General features: G+C 46.8%; 1 protein-coding gene across 2 annotated transcripts in view; it reads left to right on the top strand.

Moving 5' to 3' along the window:
- LOC135262708 (gamma-aminobutyric acid receptor subunit beta-2) overlaps nucleotides 1-23840 on the top strand; it is a 67275-nt gene that overhangs the window by 29582 nt on the left and 13853 nt on the right. For both annotated transcript variants that reach the window (XM_064349854.1, XM_064349852.1), the window contains exons 4-5: nucleotides 3484-3704; nucleotides 17248-17330. In XM_064349854.1, the coding sequence (XP_064205924.1) occupies nucleotides 3484-3704; nucleotides 17248-17330 (304 nt within the window). The remainder of the gene's footprint in view (nucleotides 1-3483; nucleotides 3705-17247; nucleotides 17331-23840) is intronic.

The raw sequence follows: 23840 nt of genomic DNA, 5'->3' as shown, positions 1-23840 counted from the left end.
GTTAATATGTGGAGTTTTGCATATAAATAGGGGTTTATTTATAAACCCTAACTGTGTTGAGCTTATATGCCTAGGCATTGCACTTAAATATGTGGATCTCATGCAAAAACAGCATCAAATCATATTAAAATTTTTCCATCAATGCTGATCCCTCCCTAACACACAATCATATACCCACACATGCACGCACACATAGACACACACACACAAGCACAGATACACATACACACACACACTCACATGCGCACACACACATACACACACACAACCAGATACACACACGCACACACACACAAACACACAAATGCACAAAACCGCATCACCCACGCACACACACAACCACATACACACATGCACACACACAACCACACACAACCACAACACCCACACACACACACACAACCACATACATACACAAACACACCCCCCACACACACACACAACCACAAACACACAGACATACAAAACACATGCACACACACACAACCACAACACCCACGCACACATACACACACACAACTACATACACACACACACAGACATACAAAACACACGCACACACACAACCACAACACCCACACACACACACAACCACAACACCCACGCACACACACACACACACACAACCACAACACCCATGCACACACACACACACAGACATACAAAACACACGCACACACACAACCCTAACACCCACACACACACACACACACACACACAACCACACACACCACCCACACAACCCACACAACCATCACAACACACACACACACACAGACATACAAAACACACGCACACACACAACCACAACACCCACACACACACACACACACACACAACCACAACACCCACACACACACACACACACAACCACAACACCCACACACACACACACACACACAACCACAACACACACACACACACACAACACACACAACCACACACCCACCACACAACACACACACACACACAACCCAACACACACAACCCACACACACACACACACCCACACACACACACACACACACACACACACCCATGCACACACACAGAGTAAATGACCGCGTGAGCCGATGGCGGAGCGGTTAGCGCTCTCTGTAAACGGTCTGGTGGCGGCTGAGACCGGCACGCGCACGCGAGCCGTCGCCGTCGCCGTGGGAACGAGGCGCAGCGGCGGGGAGGGTGGTTACGTAACCGCGCCGCGGCTGCGGGGGCGAGGGCGCGAGAGATTCCGGAGCTTTCTGCGGAGAGGCCCGCCCTCCGCGATGCCGTTTCCACGGCGATTACGGAGGATCGTCGGATCGGTGGCTTCGACCTTCATGCTCACCTCACCCCCCCCACACACACACACCCCTGTTCTCCCCACTGTCCCCACCTCCACCTCTACCTCCACCTTTACCCCGTTGCTATGGAGGTGAGCTACAGCTGCATCACCTACAGCCAGCTGTGAAAACTCCAGTGGTGAGAGTTGATAAGCGCGGGCATTTTTGATTGCGATTAAAAATTCCCTTGTGCCGTGTGCTGTGTCCAGTGTTTACCAGAATGTCTCAAAATCCTGAAAATGTTTCGCTTATTCACATGTAAATTTACCACATGTAAACGCATAACAAAATGGCTGTACATGGTTTATGCAGTGTAGCACGTTAGCACGTTAGCCAGCAACAGGACTGTCCCTGAGGATCTGACAATTAATCCTGACACAACAAATGGTTTGTTTTTATTTTTTATTTATTAACACTTTTAAGAATTACTTATTTATAAGACCTTTTCAGACATTGTGTTCTGTTGCTGCCAGAAAATGTTAGGTCTTGCCACGCAGTGTCTGCTGTTTTTGTGTTCCAAATGTCATATATACTGAAAAATTCAAGAGCTTTTCTGGCAATCCGCACTCAAGGGGTTTCCAGCTGACTAATGTGTCTAGTTTGTGTGTGTGCGTGTGTGTGCGTGTGTGTGTGCGTGTGAGCGTGCTTGTCATATGTACACGCATGCGTGTCTGTGTGCGTATGTGTGCATGTGCACATGTGCTATCAATAAAATAAAATACTCCTGCACTTATGGAAGAGCTGGAAGCACTGGTGTGACAAAACAGTAGAACTCTATGAATTCATTTATTTAAATTAGAATTAAATTTCACAGATCAGTCTGGCAGTTCGAAAAGGACTCTAGTGTTACAGTCTGCCGTGGGTTGGAGTTTAAAGAGACACTTGTCTGTTAAATATAGTCACTTTTTTTAGTCATTATTTTTCCATATGTTCAGCTGAAAAAGCTCCATACTAATATTTGTATGCACAGCTAATCAGTTAAACAACATCTTGTGATGAGAACAAACTTCTCTACCTGAATTTTTTTTGTATATGGGAGGCAGCGTAGTATAATGAGTAAGTAGCTGGCCTTGTAACCTAAAGTTTGCTGGTTAAATTCCCAGGTTGGACACTGTCATTGTACCCTTGAGCAAGGTACTTAACCTGCATTGCTTCTGTATATATCCAACTGTATAAATGGATGCGCCATGTAAAAATTAGTGTAAGTCACTCTGGATAAGAGCATCTGCTAAATGCCTATAATGTAACGTATATGATTACACTATATCTACTGCAGATAATTCACATTTCTGTTTACAAATTGTCTTTCCTTCTTGGGCCAAAATATACATTTCATTACTCGAGAGAGGGATGCTGTGTTGAAAACTATAGGCTACACCAGCTACACTATTAGCTGACCCTCAGTCCGGGTCCTGGAGAGGCACAGGGTCTGCCGTATTTTGTTTTCCCCTTAAGATCAGCAGCCGAGTCAAGAAACCCAAGAAACCAGGTGACCCGAGTCAGCCTTGCAATCAGCTGCTTCAACTGATCAGCTGCTGTGCTGCTCAAGTGCCGAGTTTCAGCAGAAGCCAGCAGACCAAATTCAGCTCGACAGGACCAGGATTGGGCATCACTGGCCTACGCAACAAGGGTTCTGAAGTGCTGTCTGTTTTTATTTTTTGTTTGTTTTTTGTTTTTTTGTTAGCCAGTGGATAATGTATCCAACAAAAAAACAGAAGCTGTACAAAGATGTGGTTTATCAGTGGTTGTATTGAGGCATGTTATTCGGTCCGGGGATTTATTTTCTGTTGTCAGAGGGGATAGATCCGATTCAGCGTAGCACGCTGACATTAATTCGACCCGAAGGATTTTTTTTTGTTCCACGTCTCCGCTCGCCCTCCTGTACCACTTATCGCCCCGTTTCCTCAGGTGACCCCTCCCGCTTTCCCCCTCGCCGACGTCGTTTAATATTGAAAGGCGGTTTAAAAAAAACGAGTCGAGAAACACCGGGGTGAATTGCTTCTTCTCCTTTTTTTTTCGTTCTTTCTTTTCTTTCCATAGCTTGACAACAGATCCCTGGTCCCAAGTTGCCTATTTTCCCTCAGTCTTTTTTTTCCCTTTATTTCTTCCTCTCTCCCTCTCCCTCTCTCCCTCTCTCCCTCTCTCTCTCTCTCTCTTTCAGGACTACACATTGACGATGTATTTCCAGCAAGCTTGGCGGGACAAGCGGCTGTCCTATTCGGAGATCCCGCTCAACCTGACCCTGGACAACCGCGTGGCCGACCAGCTCTGGGTCCCGGACACGTACTTCCTCAACGACAAAAAGTCCTTCGTGCACGGCGTCACGGTGAAGAACCGGATGATCCGCCTGCACCCGGACGGCACCGTGCTTTACGGATTGAGGTAAGATCCTTACCGCCATGGCCTTACCGGGTCGTCGCTGGGAAACACGATGCTGATTTAGAAGCGGAGCAATATTACAGACGCAGCCGGTTACGATTACACGTGGTCTTGCGTAAGGCCTGCTGTAGGGATTTGTGTCACGGGCTAGCGCGTGGACCGGTGGCGAGGTTTCGCCCGGGTTCGATTGCAGCCTCGTTTACCTCAGATGACACGCCGCGTTTCCGAGGACCGTCTCGCCTCCGATGGGCTCCCTCCTAAGCGCTCGGAGGCTTTAGCGTTGTCGCTTTGCTGCCGTTTTTGTTTGTGGCTCTTTTCGCAGAGAGGCGTGTAACGCGATTAAAAAGTTGCTGTGTGAGGAAGCGTCCTCTTCGCAGATTAGGCCCCGCCCGCTCGGCGTTCTGAGACCGCATCGGCGCGTGCGCTGCCCGCCGCGACGGGGTTAAACTCTCATTCCAGGGTCAAATGAGGGAAGCACGAGGTGTGTGTGTGTGTGTGTGTGTGTGTGTGTGTTGTGGGTGTGTGCGTGTCTCGTATGTGTGCTGTTGTGCAATGGTCGTTGTGTGTGCTTGTGTGTGTTGTGTTGTGTGCGTGTTGTTTGTGTGTTGTGGTTGTTTGCAATGATGGTGGTGTAACTGGTTGAGTGTGCTGTGTGGTGAAGGGCGTCTTTCGTCAATTAGGGCACCGCTGGTGTTCATTGAGACTGCAATGTGCGCGTGTTGTCGTGGCAGGCCGTGGGGGCGGCGGATGTGTTGGGGTGGTGTCAAATTGCAATGTTCGCAGGTGTCTGTGCGGTGGTGTGTGTTTGTGTGTGTGGTGTGTTGTAGTTGTGTGTGTTGTTGTAGTGTGTGGTGTTTTTGTGCATGGTGTGTGCATGTTGTGTGTTTGTAAGTGTGTGCGTGTTTATGTGTACAAGGGAGTGTGTGCAATGTGTGTGTGTATGTGTGCAAGTGTGTGTGTGTGATGCATTCCACCTCAAAAGACAGTGGTTTATGGAGAGAAAGTCACTTGAAAAAAAAATAGCATTCAGAATTTTAGCTGGAGCAAATATAGATGTTGAGCTGTTGGCGGTGATGCTGAGAGAGAGAGAGAGAGAGGGAGAAGGAGAGAGAGAATGAAAGAGAAGGCAGATGCTTTCCTGCAGAACCCCCCCCCCCCACTTGCCCTGTGCTCCTCTATCCATTTAGTTCTTTCATACTGCATTAGCATCCAGCTTGTTGGCTGCACGATTGTCTCTCGATGTTACATAATTCTTTTCTTTGTTTTTTTTCCCCCTTTTTTCCTCCTCTTGAGCGAAGGGCAATTAGCCGATTGCTTCATACAGTGATTCATCGTTTTTTTTTTTGTTTTGTTTTTTTGTGATCAAATTTTCTTTTTGTTTTGTCAAAACAAGTGATTCATTGATTATTAAAATTGTCAGCCACAAAGACCGTGCTCTGTTGTTTCCAGGACTTAAAGTCATGAACATTTCCTGAGCCTTTTTTTTGGCAGGAGGAAACAGGGGCCTGTTTCACTTTGGCAGATCACACCACCGCTCGTCTTCCTCCCTCTTCATCATCCTCGGCTTATTTTTCTTATTAGTTCCGTTCACTAGCAAGACGCAAACGGATGAGGGGATTTGAAGCGAGCGCACCATCTGCGCTCCTTAAAAATAGTGAACTGCCGGTTGTAGGTAGGCATTAGATTCGTAACGATTAAGCGACTCACTTGCTGTAATTCCATACGCAAGATGAAGCGATCTTGAAACCGCGACCGACGTGGAGATATGGCCCCCCCTAGTAATACAGTAATGCATTATTGAAATAAGCTGAGTCATCTTTATTGGAACTGTAAAAATCTGCGATAATTAGCGACGAACGACCGCGTTAATTTGGTGCCTGTCCGAAAACGCTAGCGTGATCCGACCGCCAACTCTTGTCTTGCACGGGGGGGTGGGGGCTAATGTCATTGTTGGCAGTTTAAAATGAGCTACTGTGACCCACATTTATATATATATATTTCATCCCCGCTGCCTCTCTCCTTGCGTGAAGCTTCAAAACCACAGTATCGTCGCGGTAGTGAGACATAATTCATAGCTGCCACTTAGCCGTATTATACATTCATAGTGATGTAACGTTCTATTAAATGGCGGCGTGACGTTCGGCGGTGTTCTGAGACCCCGCGCGCGTGTGTCAGCCGGGCCCGAGCGTACGGGCTCGTGTGATTGGCTCGTCCCGAGGCTGTGGAAGCAGCGCTTTGGCGCTGGAGAGCCCGGGCTCGGGGCCAAAAGCCGACAGGTCTGAATCACAGGTAAAGCAGCCGCTAGGCCCCCGTGAGCAACTCCTGCACACTGAGGCTTCGGTAAATATGTCCGGAAGTATAAGGCAGATAATGAATCAGATGCGAGCTGGATGCAAGTGGCCTCGGATGACGGTGCCTGCCTGAATAAATACAGAATGTTATGTATTTATTTTTTATTTTTTTGTCAGTCTGACTAATGTACACCATTATCAACGCTATCAGCGCACATGCAAAACTGTGAAGTCACCCTAAAGGGCTCAAAAGGACCCATTTTGGGGTTCTTCAGCTGACCGGCAAAACCAAAGACAACAGATCAATCAAAAGTGAGTGTTGAAATGACCACCTTGGTCATTGGTGGACGGCAGTGTACAGTGGTGGCGGTGACAGTTTCCGTGGTAACGGGACATTTGTGGAGAGGCTAAAATGTCCACCTAGTATAAGAAGGGGGGAGGAGTCTGTAGGCTGTAGTGGTGGTTGTAGCGGTGACAGTTTCTGTGGCAACAGGACATTTGAGCAGAGACTTAAAATGTCCACCTTGTATAAGAAGGGGGGAGGAGTCTGCAGGCTGTAGTGGTGGTGACGGTTTCTGTGGCAACGGGACATTTGCGCAGAGACTAATTGTATGCAGTGACTGCTGTCAGGCCCCAGCATGACCAGATGTCTCTATTTGAGGAGCTGAGCTGAGTGGCTGAAGGTGGCTGTGCACCATGCGTCTCCGGGTGAGGGTGGGGGGCACTGGGGTGGGGGGGGTGGGGGGGAAGAGTAAAATCTGGAGCAACGCTCGGCGTGAGGGAAGTTGATGAGGTAAGGAGGAATCTGTTACCTGAGGCCTGGGTGGAGGAGGAGGCGTGCGTTCCGTTCGCACGCGAGATCTCCCAGCATGCCCAGCTCCCGAGTGCCACGGACCTCCCTGCGCTGACGGGGGACGTGGAGAGGGTGACATCAGAGGACCCATCTGCCAGTCAGGCTCGTGGAGAGGCGGAGGGAAGCAGGTGGTTGGAATAACTGCTCCAGATAGAACCTGAGCGCACGGTATCCCACAATGCCCTACTGTACACACCGCTCCCGAGTACACACCCAGGCGCACTCTTCCCTAAATGTCACGCAGGACAGTGGAGATAGTCCTGTATGGCAGAATAGAGAGTACAGACCCATAATGCCCTATATATCACACTGGAGACTACAGACCCACAATGCCCTATATATATCACACTGGAGACTACAGACCCATAATGCCCTATATATCACACTGGAGACTACAGACCCACAACGCCCTATATATATCACACTGGAGACTACAGACCCATAATGCCCTATAATCACACTGGAATCTACAGACCCATAATGCCCTATGCATTTCACTGCAGTCTACAGACCCATAATGCCCTATAATGTCACTGCAGTCTACAGACCCATAATGCCCTATGCATGTCATTGCAGTCTACAGACCCATAATGCCCTATGCATGTCATTGCAGTCTACAGACCCATAATGCCCTATGCATGTCACTGCAGTCTACAGACCCATAATGCCCTATGCATGTCACTGCGGTCTACAGACCCATAATGCCATGCCCTATACTGTACATCACACTGGAGAGTACAGACCCATAATGGTCCCTACATACCACCTTAGAATTAACAGCCATAGTGTTACATATGTCACACTGGCGATGGACGTGACCCACATTACCGTATACATCACACAGGAAATTTCAGCCCAAAACCTGACTAAAATTGTGGTCCAGCATTAAAGCAGGTACTGAGGGTGTACCGTGTGAAAAGAAAGCCATTTTGAGTCTGTTTGTTTTGATTAATACTGCACAAAGTGAGTTACATCTACTACTACGACTACCACTACTATCAGTTCTACAACATTACATTACAGGCATTTAGCAGACGCGATTATCCAGAGTGACTTACATTGCATGTATGTCAACAGCTGGATATATACTGAAGCAGTGCAGGTTAAGTACCTTGCTCAGGGGTGCAACGGCAGTGTCCTACCCGGGAATCGAACCTGTGACCTTTAGGTTACAAGACCAGTTCCTTTTATCCCATTTTATAAATACTATTTCCTCAATGTTTATGACTAATATTGAGAGCAATAGAATTGGTAATGATAATACATAACATCTCAACAGCAACCACAACAATGATAGCAATAATGCAACAGCCAGACAGATACCGAAGAGAACAACAATAGCAAGAAACCAACAATAACATCAAATATGAATTATTAATACATTCTTTATGTCTGTATCTATGTCCAGAGTGGTGGGCAGAAGAGGTATCGCGGTAAAGTTAAACCTTTATTGTACATTCCATTATGTCTTAAAAACGAGTTAGCATGTACTCTAGCGCACGGTCGTAAAGCTTTAAGACGACTGCGTGTGCAAAAGAACAGCGCTGCACTTTCTCAGAGGAGAACACTGACTCGCCGCCCTAGTCGTAGAAACGATAGCAAGCGATCGAACTTATCGAGCCTAACGCGGTGGGCAAACTCACACAGCTACTGTGTGCCAGAGCTCGTTATTCAGTGCGTCCGTTCTAATTTATCTGCTGTTCAGCTGCGAGTGTTCCCGCCGTTTTGATAATGCTGTTATGGAAAACAAAAACACCGTAAGCTATTTTTTCCGTATTTAAATTCAACTTTAATGATACGAGGGTGATGTGCGGCAGCAGATACAGAATGCAGTAGTGCTGATTGACATTAAAGGCATATGTTTTCAGCACGATGCATTATTCAGCGCGTTCCAGTTGGACAACAGAGGGTTCTGCTAACTACAATTTGAAAGAGCAGAGGACACAAAAAAAAAAAATTCCACAAGACTAGAACAATTGTTTTAATTCAGCATAACCCCAGTCTACGGGACAGTGCGTAAAATAATGAGTCTGCTTTGCACCTTTGTGGCCCCCGTGTTCCGCTGAGAGGAGCAGGGGGGGTACGGGTCACGCAAGCTAACTCCACACTGACTGGCTGACTGACTCATGCGCTGCTGAAATCGGATTCAAATGGCATGTGATTTTTCAGATGACTGAACAAATTGCGCCGCTTTATCATTTTCACATAACTGGATGTGAACATGTCATCGGGAGGAACGGGGGCGGGGGGAACGGGGGCGGGGGGGGGAGGCGGGGCGAGCAGATGGTTTCAGTTTCGTGCGGTTAAAGATGTCTCACGGCTGTGGACGAGTGTGGAGATGAACGTGTGTATTTCAGTCTGAATGTTTATTGGGGTTTGTTCTGGGGGCTAAACATGAGCAAAGCCTACCAATCAATTTACACACAGCTTTTTAAAAGTGATTATTTTTTCATCATTCCCAGATTTCGGGATCCCCAGTTAAATTCCCCGGTTAAATTTTGTACATGCGTTCCGTTGCTGCAACATCCTATGTGAATTCCTCCGGAGGATGCTCGCCTATTCCGCGGGACAAACACGGCCAGCTGCCGCTTCCTGTCACTTGCCAATCCCCTGGCAGAGCTGCGCGCTTGCCAGTCCGATGGAGGACCGTGCCAGGCTGCAGGAGCCCTCCAGGCCAGCGGAGGCGCTGTCGTGCGATGGACTTCCCACCAGCTGAAGCCCTGGCTTCCGCAGTGGCCGTGACAGTGCAGCATTCTGTGGGATTCCAAGGCACACTTGATGCTGGTATGATCGGGACAGAATGCACCTGTCCTTTTCACCCTGTGGACCGTTTGGAGCACCTGTACATTCAGTACGTTCCAGTGTTTGTTCTTTACAATGGAGGGGAACTCTCAGAGCAGAACTGACAGTCTTGCTGGCATTAAAAAAAGTGGGACGCTGTCAAAAAGGACCGACCCCCCACCCCTGTCACAAGCACCTATACTGTTGCACTCAAATGTCAGTTTCCCATTAAACTGGGCAAACTGCAGTTTCGGGAACTGCCGATTTGCCGCCACGTTTAAGTGCACCGAAGGCACAATCCAGATAACCTGTAGCTGATAGGAAATGAACAGCAACAGAGAGAGTGTGAATGGAGCAGGAAACGTGAGCTTCTTCACTTCTGCGCGTGGGGCTCGATGAACCAGCCCTCCAGCATGTGGGCTTCCTTGAGTGTGTTAATTTGAAACTGCAGATCTTATTTATTTATTAACTTTTTTAACAACTGCCACCGTGGCAGGCTCCTGCCATATGCACCAAATGAGATTCATGCCACCTGCGAAGTATCACTCCATCAAAAAAAAAAAAAAAAGACCACAAAAAACACTAAAAACAAGTATAGACTCATCTCTGCTGAAAGGATTCTACCTTGCTGTGCTGAAGCCACACAGGTTATATATTCCTTGTAGACAGAGACTGGCTTTCTCTGTGGGGCACTGCATTTAATAGGTCTGGCAGCAGTGCTTTTTTCATTTATTTTTTTTACTTTTTACATTAATTTTGCGTGTGAGACATCTGCTGCTGGTCTCCATAGTGCGTTGGGATAGCCGCACATCCCTGGCTACCTGGCTCAGGGAAACACAACGCAGGTGCGGTTGACTGGTGTTATGTTTCTTGGGCTGAGTTGATTACTGAAGGACTCTCTGTAAAAGGCACATCTCCTCCCAGCTGTTTTTCTGTTTTATTTTTTATTTTTTTCATTTTTATGTGGCAGTCTGCCAGGCAGGAGTACTTAAGGAGGACACTTGTTTTTTTTTTTTGTTTTTTTTTTTGTTTAGTCCCCCTCCTCCTTCATTAGAGTCAGAAACACGAGCGGCGGACCCGAATGCTGGTCTCTCGATGGCGCTGAAGCAGGGCGTCCCCACCCTTTCCTGGGAGCCGCGCGGTCTCGCGGTTTCCGCGGTACAAAAAAATCACACCAATCAAAACCGATTCAGGCCCGCGAAACCGGGTGCGGTGAAGGGAGGGGACCTGAACCGCGTTCGAACACGCCTCTCCAGAGGCGAGGATGTGAGGCGTCTGAGGTAGAGAATGGCGAGGTCCTTAAAGTCCTTAGCCGTCTGAAAATGTGCCTGATGACTCATTTTCAACGCGCGGCTTCAGTATTTTTTCAAGTAGGGGAAAATGCGAAAAAGTGATGCCGGTCGCAGAGTGATGGTCCTTCACTGTGAATGTTGGACCACACTGTGAAGTTTAAATACATACTTTTGTACATACTGAATAATCGTAACAGCAGTTCCCTTTTATGTAACGAGGATAACACACACACACACACACACAAAGAGGTCTGTGATTGGCTTGGAGGAAGCAGTCGGTCACATGACAGCCCCGAGGGGGGGGGAACTCTTGCGTGCGATTCATAAAGGCAGCGGCCTATCCATTCTGTGCCTTCTATTGCCCCCCCCCCCCATCCTCATAATAGACTGCAGTGCTTGTGGGTCCAGTGACCTCAGCCTTGCTCTGTGGTAGAGCAGGAGTGCTGACGGGGGGGGTGAGGGGGAGGTGATTAAATCCTCATGGCCCCAGGGAAGCCTCATCTCCAGTTCCGTTGCTCAGCGGGGGGATTATCTGTGGCGGTCGGCGGGGCAGAGATCATTACCCGGCCGTTGCGGCTATAAACTCGCCCATTATGGCTCTAAACGCGGATGTCACCCGGTCGCACACACGACCACGTCCTGAGCCCCCCCCCCTTCCCCTCCCCGGCTATCCCCCCACCATCACGGGGCTCCCGTTGACTTTGCCTTCCGCTTGTCAGCCACTGCCAATTTAAGTGGTTAAGCAGCCTGACACAGTCGATAGGTTGCAGGTTTGAATCCAAGGGCACTACTGCTGCTCCATACTTCGGCAGTATACCTGAATTTAGCGCCAGGCAATGTGACAGCATTGGGTTATCATCGCAATTATTATTTGTGGCACAGCATAAATTTTAATGCTATAGAGGATATTGCAAAAGAATGCATAAATATGTTATTAGGCATCTTTTTTTTTCAAAGCAGTGCGTCTTTGTTTTCCATACTGTAAGGTCATGATTTCTGAGGTTTCTCGGCAGATAACAGAAACCAGCTATGAAAGGCATCCATATTGGTATGTGTACCCTAAGACAGGCTGCCATATAGTGTGCTCCTGACGAATTCCAACATAGCGAGCTTCTTTTGTTTATTATTTATTAAGTTGGTCACTATCCTGATATTGTATGTGCATCCTGCAATGTTTGTAAATATCTCTGTGGACATTGCTGACTATAATTTTTGGTTTTCAGAATTCTTGGCTGTTCCAAGTTGTTTTGTTTCAGCTATTATTGAAGTGTGTTTTTTCTAATACATCATGCACTTTGAAGATGTCCTTGAATGCCATCCAGCCTGGCTATTTTATAGGCTAATGGCACTGATTTGCATGTGCAGTAGAACCTCGTCCGTAGTTTATGGCCCTCAGTTACAGATTGACCCCATAAACCACCCAGTTAACACGCACTGTCCTCACAATGGTGCTCCTATGTTGTGGCAATGCCATAACATTGCCAAAACACTTCAGCAACGCTGTGAGAGCATTTGGTGTCGGCTGGGAAGGTGTGAAATCAGACGTACCGTACTTAAACTGCACCAGGATCGCACACAGAACAACAAGCACAGGAATGTCACACTTTCCGTTTTAAAAAAAAACAGGAAGTGCGACCGGCGTTAGACACAAGGATATATTTCATGAACAGTATTGCTGAAGAGCGCCATGTGGAATACTCAGGCTTTTTAATGTTGTATTTATCTATATGATTGAGCACTCAAGGTTAAAAAAAGAGGCTATGGTGAAAGCCAAGAGCTAACCCCTGCATTCTGGGACGTTCTCCACTCTCTCGTGCTTCAAGATTGTTAGCGTCAAGATGAGATATATTTTGCTATATTATTTTTTAGAGCTTATTGCCCACCCCAACCTGAATTGCTTTTGTGAGTTCCAGCCACAGTGTATAAAATACGGCTAATATTTCACCCGGTGTAAGGACATCTGCAGACCAGATAAATCATGTCGGCTTCTCTGTGCTTTTGCTCCAGCACGTCAGTGTGCTGCTTGGCACACATCTCTTCCTCAAGCGCTTCTTCTTCTTCTTTTTTTCGTCTTTTTCCTGGTGGCCAGGTTAATTGCAGCTGCAGCAGTGAAGTGCGTTTGTGTAATTACAGACTGTGTAACTCGAGCTCGGTTTTTTTTAAAATTTTTTGCTGAGAAAATATGGCGAGCCCGATGCCATGTTTGTCTCCTGTTTAGTGAACATTGGAAATTTGGCCTGGGGGGGGGGGGGGGGGGAGGATAGGGGATTGGGGTTGTAGAGCTTCTTATGCTGCTGACAAGGCCGCCTGGGTGTAGGGGGGGTCAACCAGCTACAATGTCCCAGGCCCTGGAGGGAAGGGGGGCAGGCCCAGTGGTCCGTGGACTTGGTAAATATTATTGTCCCGGCCTGGGAATATTATTATAATAATATGATTTTGGATTTTTCACCCGGCAGATCTGGCCCCCGATGCTACATGTGGTGCCCCCTTTTCCTTCAGAGAACAAAAAAATAAAAAAACCGCACCACATTCATTTCTGTCAGGCCTCTAGCACCATTTCGAAAATCTCATTTTGTCATTTTGTCCTTTCTTCCCTTCTTCAGGCCCCAGTGGACGGGGGAGATTGTCATTTAGATAAAGGTATGCTGCCCCCTGTGGTTGCGCTGGAAGTCTTCCAGGACCTGCAGTCGGGTGGAAAAGGCGTATTTTTTGGCACTGGCATTCGACCGTAAACTGGCGCATTCCTGAAAGCCCTGGCGATACGTTTGCACTCTTATTGCGTTTGCTGCGCTCATCAAAAAAAAAACCTGGGATTTTTACGGTCGGCCCGTTTGTGGGCGTGTGCCACGGAACGCTCGCGCTACGTCGAAAACCTTCCCCGGGACGATATGAGCTGAGGAGGATCCCGCGGGGAAATACAGCGGAGATATTGAGGAACTGTAGCGGGCCGGGTCCATAAAGTCTTGGGGTTTTGTGTGTTTTGTGGGGGACCTCCCCTCCGGGCCTCTTGTGCGGAATGTCTTTAACTCCTCAGATTGGGGTGGGGTGGGGGGGGGGGGGGGTGTGTGGGTAGCAGATGCGTGTGCAGAGATTGCTTTCCGGACTGGGGAGAATTATAACTAAGTCAGGGTTTGACGACCCTTCTTGTCAGCTCAATATGTATCCCCTGTAGCTACCCTGGCATCGTTTCTCAGTTTTCCAGAATAATCTAATCCCTGGTTATATATTAAAGTGTTTTTCTTGCGCAAAAAAAGAAGGAGATTGATGGATTTAATAGCGGAGAGGCTGCTTCCCCATGAGTTTTCTTACTGATCGTCAATTTCAAATGCATTAAAGGAAGCGTACGAGCCCACATTTCCAAATACCGCTGTTATTTCATGGGGCTTAGATACCGTTGATTATAATTTCAGCGCATTTAAATATAGAATATTCATAGCTTGGCTTTATTTATGTGTAAATTGTGTTTCATGGATGTCGGTTTTGCAAAGCCGTTAGATTAACCCTTGTGAAGAGCTGGGGTTTTTTTTTTGGATGTTTTATTTTTTTAAATTTCTTTAAGTCAGTGTTCTAGAATTACACTGCTCTCAGTTACCAGTAGTGATTGTTACATCAGCATTAGAATGTTCAGCTAAGAACGTTCTAATCACATATGTATGTCACACCTTGAAGGCTTAAATGCACTTAAAGAGGCAGTTGTGGTGCAGGGGGCAAAGGCAGTTGATTTAGCACTCTCAAAATGGATTCCCCCATAGTATTCATAGCAGATCGTTTCTTTCTTCTCACTGATTTGTGTGGCAAGGTATTCCTGAGGCTTTTTTTCCCATTCAAGTCATCCTGGCAGTTTGGAGCTTTTGCTTGACAAAAAAATAATAATATTTTACATACAGCCAAACATTTTGAAAAATACTTTACAGGATTTGAGTGAAACCTGTCTTATGCTAACATTCTCTCACTCCCCCCCCCAGATATGATCCATAATTACATAACTCAAGACTCTCTTAATCACACATTAGTAGTTACACACGTAAAATGCCCTTTTCTATACTTTAGGTTTTGGTTAAATAAGTCAGTCAGTATAGTTGATGATTCCACATTTGTCATGCAGCAGAAACCAGTTACATTCTAAGGAATGAAAATAAATGAAAAATTAAAATTCCCTGAGTGTAAAGAAACATGTTGTGAAAGAGAATTAAGCTTGTTTCATCTTTTTCTCTTTGAGCCAGTGCTAAAAAAAATATTTATTTTTAAAAAAATACAATGAAGAATGTACATTGGACATAGAGAGTGTAAGTCTAGTTTTTTGGGAATTTGGGATTTGAGGTACATTTTTACACAAAAAAATTGGGTTCATGTGAGAAATAATATAGGCCTTTGGAAAAATGTAGTTCTATTCTATTCTATTCTATTCTATTCTATTCTATTCTATTCTATTCTATTTCCATTGACTTGGTGGGCAGTGAGCATTTAGAGGACGGTCACCGACATGACATTCTACAGACTGCAGGCGCCTGATGTGATAAGATGGGCTGCTCATGTTTTTACGCTTTACGCTGATGTTCTTTATGGCATTTTGGTTCAGTTCACAGCTTCAGATGTTTACATTCCGGCATCTGCTACCCCCTGGTGATCGAGCGTACCCTCTCAATTCCAGTTTGACATTTTAATGGCTGTGTGCATGTGTGTGTGTGTGTGTCTGGGGGGTGGGGGTGGTGGTGATTAAGGGGAAATGTATGGCCTGTTTTCAAAGTGGATATGAATTCTCTTTGCAACACCTAAGAGGTTGTGTCTGAGCGAGTGCCATTTTACAATAGCCCTTTTTCATGTGGTGGGTGGGGGGGGTGGGTTTGACTGGTTTGTGGGACTGTATTTTTTCATCTGAACTTGCTCGTGCGTTGTTTCTTCTCCTTCGACAAGGTGAAGAACGGCGAAGGTAACCCAAACTGAAGTGACAATTTCTCAGAGAGAGCGGCGTGTCTTCCACCTGTGATGTAGTGTTCTATAAATACCCTCCGACTGTTATTTATACCCCGCTTTCTTGCCCTAATTTCGCCGTGCGTCCTGTGGCGCTGCCGCGATTGAATTGTCAAGCAGGGGGTAGCCGGAGCTGGCTGCCATTGGCAAGGTGATTTAAAGAAGGAATAAAGTAGGACAGGGGATTGGATTCCCTCTTCTAATCCACAGGCTCTGTGTGCCCACTAACTCTGGAATTATGCAAGGCAAGGGGGAACGCTTATTTATCTTCTCTTTTGTGATGTCACAGAAGCCGGTGGCAGAACGGAACGGGACGACCTCATTGCTTCATTGTGCACTGTCTAGATTCCTTAGTTCCCTTCGGTGCGCGGGATTCAAAGAGCCACTAAAAACGTTTGCTCCCACATCGTGAAGAAAGGGGCACGGATTTCACTCCTGTGTTTAAAATCGCAGAAGTTTTTTTTTTTTTTTTTTTTGGCCCAGGTGCTCTGGCTGGCTGTCTGGTTGGAAAGGTCACGGCTCTAGGAGGCAACGTTGCATTGCAATTAGACCCAAGTTTCTGTCTGTGGATCTGCTAATCAGGGGAAAATAAATGTTCTTTCGCGGCTCAGCATTGGCCTCGTAGTATTTTCTGGAAGCACTAATGATGCAGCTGCTTGGTAAAGCAGACACGGTTCTTTATTCCGTGCTAATTATATTATAAATCTTTACCAGCCTCCTTTATCATTAGCTATATCACATTAATAGCTTTATCTGAATCATGACAGAGACATCAAAAGAATAAATTATACAGATCCCCCCTAAAGTGGTAATAGCAGGCAGTGTCATTAAGTTGCATTATATGCACTTAGGATACTTAGAGCTATCTAGTAGGCGTTGACTTTAGAATCGTACAGATTCTGATTGTGAGCGTAATTTGCTTAATGAAAACCCACCCCCATGTCGGTTATTCAAACAGGGCTAATTCAGGGGTCTGTCTCTGTTTTCAAGCAAGGCTTCACAAAAATAATGTCAGATGAGTTCAAGGGCTTTGTCTCCAGTGCACCGCGCGAACTGTGTTATAACAACCTGAAACAGGAGCCAGAATGTTATAAGCTCAGAGTGTTATGACATCTGAAACGGAAGCCTGGGTGTTATAACCTCTGAGTGTTATAACCTATGAAACAGGAGCCTGGGTGTTATAACCTCTGAGTGTTATAACCTATGAAACAGGAGCCTGGATGTTATAACCTCGAAGTGCTATAACTTTTTTTTTTTTTTTTTACTGAGTAGCTGTCTAGGCCTCCAAACTTTAGACTGACCTCTGTCTGCTCTCTCCCCCCACCCCACCCCACCCAACCCCCCTCTCCCCCCCCCAGGATCACTACCACCGCTGCATGCATGATGGACTTGAGAAGATACCCCCTGGATGAACAGAACTGCACGCTTGAGATCGAGAGCTGTGAGTGTGTCATTTCCTCCTTTTTAAAAAAAAAAAAACATACATTTATTACACTTTTTTTTTTTTTGCTTCTGACGCCATTTACCCAAACAAACCGGCTGAAGGAGACAGGCCTTGTCTTAAACTGTGCCTAACACAGCCAACTGTGCCCCTAAAAAACACCATCAGCACCCGCTGTGTGTTACAGTACAGCTGAGCTCACAGCTGTGTGCTGCAGTCAGAGCAAGACTCCTCAAGTATGACACGACCATTATCGTCCATCCATCCATCCATCCATCCATTGTCTATACCCACTTATTCCTGGTCAGGGTCATGGAAGGGGGGTGGGGGGGGGTTGGGGATGTTGAGCCTATCCCAGCATGTATTGGCCAAGAGGCAGGAAGGAATACACCTTGGACAGGTCACCAATCCATTGCATCGGATCATTATCATGAGGAACTAACATAAAAATAATAAAACTAGAACTGTGCTAGAGAAGAAGCAGCAGAGGGGAGGGGTGGATATTAAAATGGATGCATGTTACCCAGTCTGACACTAATTACCAAGGCAAGGAAATCAAATATATTCCGTTTTAGCTCCGCAGTGAAAAGCGAAGCTTTGTTGCTTGAGACTGAAAGAGAATGTGGATGTTTTCAAAGAGAATATTGCGCTTTTTGAGGACAGGATTTTCTATTCTTTGGTCTTATTAAAAATCAGTCCACGGAAAATATTCTATTCAAATAACACCGGCGTTCTTTGAACGCGGTTCACGGTGAGCATTGTTTATAGATGAATGAAATATGTTCTGTAGGTAATTTTGATGCCGAAACCAAAGAGCATTTCATGTTTCAGAGTTTTGCTTCAGATGTGGCAGGAGTTGGCGGTATCTGTAAGATTACATACACGTAACATCATTATGTAACATCAGACGGCCCCACCTTATCAACACCCATGTAACATAACCTTTGTTCTGAGACGTCTGTCTCTTCTCTTTGGATGAAAAATCACAGTGAAAGATTCATTTAAAAAATTAACAGGGTATTAATGATGGACTGAGCCAGGGATTTCGTTTCTAGGTTAAAAAACAATAGATTGTGCTTTTCTTTTTGTTGGATGGAGCCAGTGATCCTTTCTTTAATTCCAGGAATAGTGGTTTGAATTTTTATTTTATTATTATTGTTTCCATTTATTCTGTGTATGCATTCACTGTGAATATACTGCATCACTACTGCTGTCAATCACAAAAGAGCAATTTTAATATTTTAATATTTCTGTTCCACACATTGGTGCCTTCTGTTCCACACATTGGTGCCTTTGGTCTACCTCTACTACTGGATGGCATTTTGTAGTAAATGAGTCATTGTTTCAGGTGCATCATGGGAAAAGTAGGAGCCAAAGCTTCTTTCCTCGGTGTCAAAGTCAGGACAGTGTAGAAATTCAGCACAAATACTTCTTACCAAAGGAAGAAATAGTTTTTTTTCCATCCCATGCTGCTCACCTGGAAGTTCACTGAAACACAACACAAGTTTGCTCCACAGTAACACTCAATGCACTGGTCTTCTAGTCTGGTTTAAATAGGCCAGGCACACACACACACACACACACACACACACACACACACACACACACACACACACACACGCAAACAAACACACACACACACACACACACACACACACAAACACACACACACGCACAAACACACAGACACACACACACACTTAACACACACGCATTACGAAGCAAACTGTGAACCCATCACCAGTAATCCAGCCCTCAGGGTTCCAGCGGTTCAAGGGTCTCATGTCCATCCATGGGTGAAGAAAATGGCCGTGAGAAAATGGGGTCACGTCAAGTGTTTGAAAAAGCAAACGTGAGTAAACTGTACAATGTCTGTGTGGTCCTAAACGCACACAGTTTATCTTCAACGGGACGCACAGGAGACCCTGGCTTCCAACGGAAGCGCTGAGCGAGAGCATTTAATTGAGTATAATTGGACCTAAAAGGTCACTGTCAACCACATAAAGCCTGGCTTTGAAGTTAAACTAAACGAGGGTCATCCTAAAGTGCCGGTAAACACGGCTTGGCGCCTGGCGAGCACAGCCGTTAAATGCAAAAAGAAAATGAAAGAAAAGAAAAGGGGGACGAGTGGCGGGAGAGAACGTCGGAAACGAGTCTCACGGAACGCTCGCTAGCCCCGTTCCTGAGCGCAAAGCCTGCTTCCTAATTTGGCGGCCATCTTGTCGCTTTTTTTTTTCTTCAGCGTCTGCGCCGAGCACGTTTTTAATTCGTGTCCTAATAAAAATTTAAAAAAGCACGCAAGGCCCCCTTAGTTTTTTTTTTTTTTGTTTGTTTTTTGTTTTTTTAGCGAAAAATTGTTTTTTTTTCCTCTTCGTTTTTTCTGGCGTGCCGAGACTTGCCGCGGTTCGGCCACGTTTGATCACGGAGCCGCCCGTCAGACTCACGGCCCCCGTGCTAAGGGTCTTTCCTCCGGCGCCTTCTCTCGTCTCTTACACTCGTCTCTCGCTCCTGTCTTCCTTCCTTTCTTTCTTCCTTTTTTCTCTCTCGCTTCCCTCCTCGCTTTGCCCGTCTGATCCCTCCGATCTCTCTGAAAACCTCCCGACAAAACACTGCAGTATTAAAAGTGTGGAACAAGTTTTTGGCGTAATTGGCATGCAGAGTTGCTTGAATATGGCTGTGCATCAAGGGCTCCAGACCTACAGTCAGTTAGCTCGTTCGGTAGCTTCACAGTGCGCCGCTGCTCATTTGTAAAACGGCAACCTTGTGGGCCTCAGTCTCTCGATTAGCATTCGCAACACGACGCACAGGATACCCTGACAGCGATGCAGAGAGCTACACCATATAAATCTCTACATCAAGGGGGCCACATTATAAATCATAATTAGCAGCTCGTCTGCGGGGGATGCATGGGACTGTGAGCTCGGACGCTGACTGAGACGCCGCTCTGTCTGTCATGCTAATAACCGCAGCAGAGCTGCCTGGAGGCCAACAGGGCTTCCCGCCATCTTGGTGCGTCGTCGCCATTTCTGGTGATCACGGCCACGGCTGATGGCAAACATACATAAATATGTATGGCACGCAGTTCGGCAGCGTAGCACAATGGGTGAGGAACTGGTCTTGTAACCTGAAGGTCACACGTCTGATACACTGCTGTGCTACCCCTGTGTCAGGCACTTAACCTGCATTGCCTCAGTATACGTATGTCCAGCTGTTTAAATGGTTGTGAAGGTTAGTAAGTAAGTCGCTCTCGACAAGAGTGTCAGCTGAATGCCTGTAATGTAATTTTTTTGTTGTTTGTTTTTCGGTCTGTGTTTGGCTCATGGGTGAATAAGTAGGGTGGGTGTTAAATGGGGAGTAGAATGGCTGGGTGAGTAAGTAGGACAGGGCCGCGCTCTGAAAGGCTCCTTTATTTGGAGAGCAAGCCTCTGCCTCCCGGTCATCAGTTTGTATGTCCGGTGACTTGCTATGGGACGCACCGTAAAACGTTCGGTGTTAAATAAAAACTCCCAACGGAGTACATATGAGTCTTACAGGGACCGTATGCACTCTGTAAGGGTTGATTTAACACTGCACTTGGGAATGCACAGAGAACCAGAAGAGAAATCCTGTGTTTTTTTGTTTTTTTTGCAGTGCATGCTGGTTTGGTTGTGTGGGAGCTTTTGTTTTAGCATGTTCAGAGACAACTGCCTGTTGGTCCTCCATGAATCTGAGTCTTGATGCCCGGAGACCATGTGACCTGTTATAGATAGGGTTGATGGTGCAGGTTTTGTTTTTCGCCAGATAACATTTCATCGTCCCTAAAATGATTCAGAAGTATAAAATGTAATGTATATATTTTTTTTTCTCTCCACCGATGCCATGGCAACTTGTTTTCTTCCATTACTTGGCTTTCAAAAAAGCTGTGAAAACATTCTATATCCTCATGAGGCCAGGGACAGAGAAAAAAAAGATGTCTTGGATGTCATAAATGTTTTTAATACAAGTATTATTTATTTTATTTTTATTGAATTTCCCTTGTAGTGTAGTTTCAGTAAAAGGAGAATATATAGCTCCTGAAATAAAGACCAGAGACTCGTGTCCCCTATAGGGGACAAAAATGAATTGCCCGGTCTTCAGAAGAGATAGGTTCTCTAATCAGAGGTAGAGACGCATTTGCCAGTTACTTCTTTCTTTTATTTCTCTCTTTTTTTTGGCAAGGAACGTTTCGGGGTGATTTAGCCTTTTCTCTTGAGTCTTGCTGGTAAATGTGTTCCCCCGTGGTTTATCTGTGGATGTCCAGAGGCAACCTCCAGGCCCTATGAGCACTGTTCCCCGTCCGCCCGGTAACACTGCTACAGACAGCCAGACACCGGCACTGTGCGTAAGGTGGCTAGCAGATTAGCTACACTAACAGCGGAACGTGTGTCTTCTGGTGTGTGTGTGTGTGTGTGTGTGTGTGTGTATGTGTGTGTGTGGGTGTGTGTGCATGTGTTGTGAGTGTGTGTGTGTGTATGTGTGCGTGTGTATGTGTGTGTGTGTGTGTGTGTGTGCGTGTGTGTGTGTGTGTGTGTTTCTTAAGTGTGTGTGTGTTTTTGTGTAACAACTGCCGTGATGATGTGTGCGTACGACGTTGCTGTGCCGTTGCGTGCATAAGAATGTTATTTATAGCTGTACGTGCATACACTGTCTGCGTACCCCCGGTGCGCTCATGTGAGTGCGCATGTGTGCACGCACGTGTACATGTGTTTGATTGATTCGCTTAGCTTCTGGGCGAATGCAGAAGTGCACAGGGCCGTTTGATTTGTGTATAATCAGTTCCACTACGTCTTTACCAAAGGGTTGGTTTCCATGCCTACAGAGAGAGAGAGAGAGAGAGAGAGAGAGATCCCAGCCGTGGTTCTCATCAACTTGAGCGCGTATGAATATCTCTCTCGGTTTTTTTTTTTTTTTTTTTTCCGGTTGCCTTGTTGGAGGGCTTACCACGCGACGGACGTGCGTGGGCACGGAGGAGGGGTTTTATTTCGGTCGCTGTCCGTGACTCACTCACTCTCAATCTCTCAATCCATCTCCTGCATCCTGCTGCGACACAGAGCCTGTTTTTCCTATGCCCTTAATAAGGATGCTTCGTAAAAATAAAAAATAAATAAAAATAAAATAATAATATGTAATCAGCCCCTGCTACGTGGCGTCCCGTATCCCGTCGGCCATTTTGTGTCTTTCGAGCGCCGCGGCGTGGGTTAGTTTCCAGGTGATGGCTTTATGTAAGCCGCCCCGTCAGCCTGAATTTGCTGCGTTTCTCCCGTCGGATGCCCTGTAACGCGCTTCGGCTCGGGGCGTTTCCCGGGGCGACCGACGCAGTGTGGCGGCGTTAACTCTGAAAACGGTCGGGTTGCCATTCCACCCACCGCCCCCCCCCCCCTCTGTAGAGTGATTCGTACAGCGCGTACAGCTTCGCTCTTTGATGTCACAGGGCTTTACGAAGGGCGGATTTAAGCTGCGGCCCACTGACTCCCCCCATGCGAGGGGGGGTTGGGGAGGGGGATTGAGGGGGCTGTTGGACGCAACGCAACAATACCCCCAACGCTCTGCCCAATAGAGTGGATGGAATAGGTATTATTCATGAGTGGGTGCTCAACAGGGGAAGTCCCACTCTCTGTCTTTCCAGTATACAACGGACCCATGTGATGTGGACGGGCCTGTTGTGGGATGAAGGAGGGGTGGTAGGGGGGGGGGGGGGCGAGGGGGTGTTATTCTAGTTCTTTCATTGGAGGTCACACAAAGCTGAAATGCCCTCGGGGAGTGGTGGTTGGGGCGGGATGGGGGGGGGCGGGCTGGGGGGGCGGGGGAGGGATCAGCTGCATGTGTGACATCAGACCTCTCGTGACACAGCCGGAGTGGCCACTCAGAGGCCTGAGTGTGTGTTCAGCGCTCCGCCAAATTTAAACACACCCGCCCAAGTTCAGAGTCTGATTTTTCTCTCTCTGAAAAGCCGGCCCTGTTTTATTTCCTCTCGGGCCGTGAAAGAGAGCGTCCTCCCTAAAAATAAATCTTTCTTTTTTCAGAGCGGCGGGAAACATTAGCCGGCGTTATATCAGACGTAATTACGCCACTGGCTGTTGTTCTGTGTTTGTTGTCAGAGACGCTTTTTTTAAACATTTTTTTTAGCCCTTTTTACAAGGTACGCCGAGGGCAAAGCACCAGCGGGACGGGCCAAGGGGCAGTTATTATCGCCATGGTCACCGGCTCCGGTCGATGCGCTGTGAATTTATGCCGTCCATTAGCGGCGGTTGAGAATAAAACACGTTTCAGAAATCTGGATTGATTAAAGTTCCGCGGACGGAGCTGTTAATATTTTTTCGGGAAAGTAATTATCGTACCCCCGTGCACAGCCTGCACGTAATCTTCGCTAATTCCCGAGAGCAGCCGAGTGCTGGAGATAAACAAATTCTGGAACGGGTTTCTTTCTGGCACCGCGGCTCCTCTTCCAGGGACGCGAATTGGGTCAGAACAGTTTGTACGCGAGGACCGCGT

Source organism: Anguilla rostrata, chromosome 9 (assembly GCF_018555375.3).
Source record: "Anguilla rostrata isolate EN2019 chromosome 9, ASM1855537v3, whole genome shotgun sequence".
In the NCBI taxonomy this organism is placed as follows: Eukaryota; Metazoa; Chordata; class Actinopteri; order Anguilliformes; family Anguillidae; genus Anguilla; species Anguilla rostrata.
Note: the sequence above shows the minus strand (reverse complement) of the source record. Positions and strands in the feature narration are given on the sequence as shown.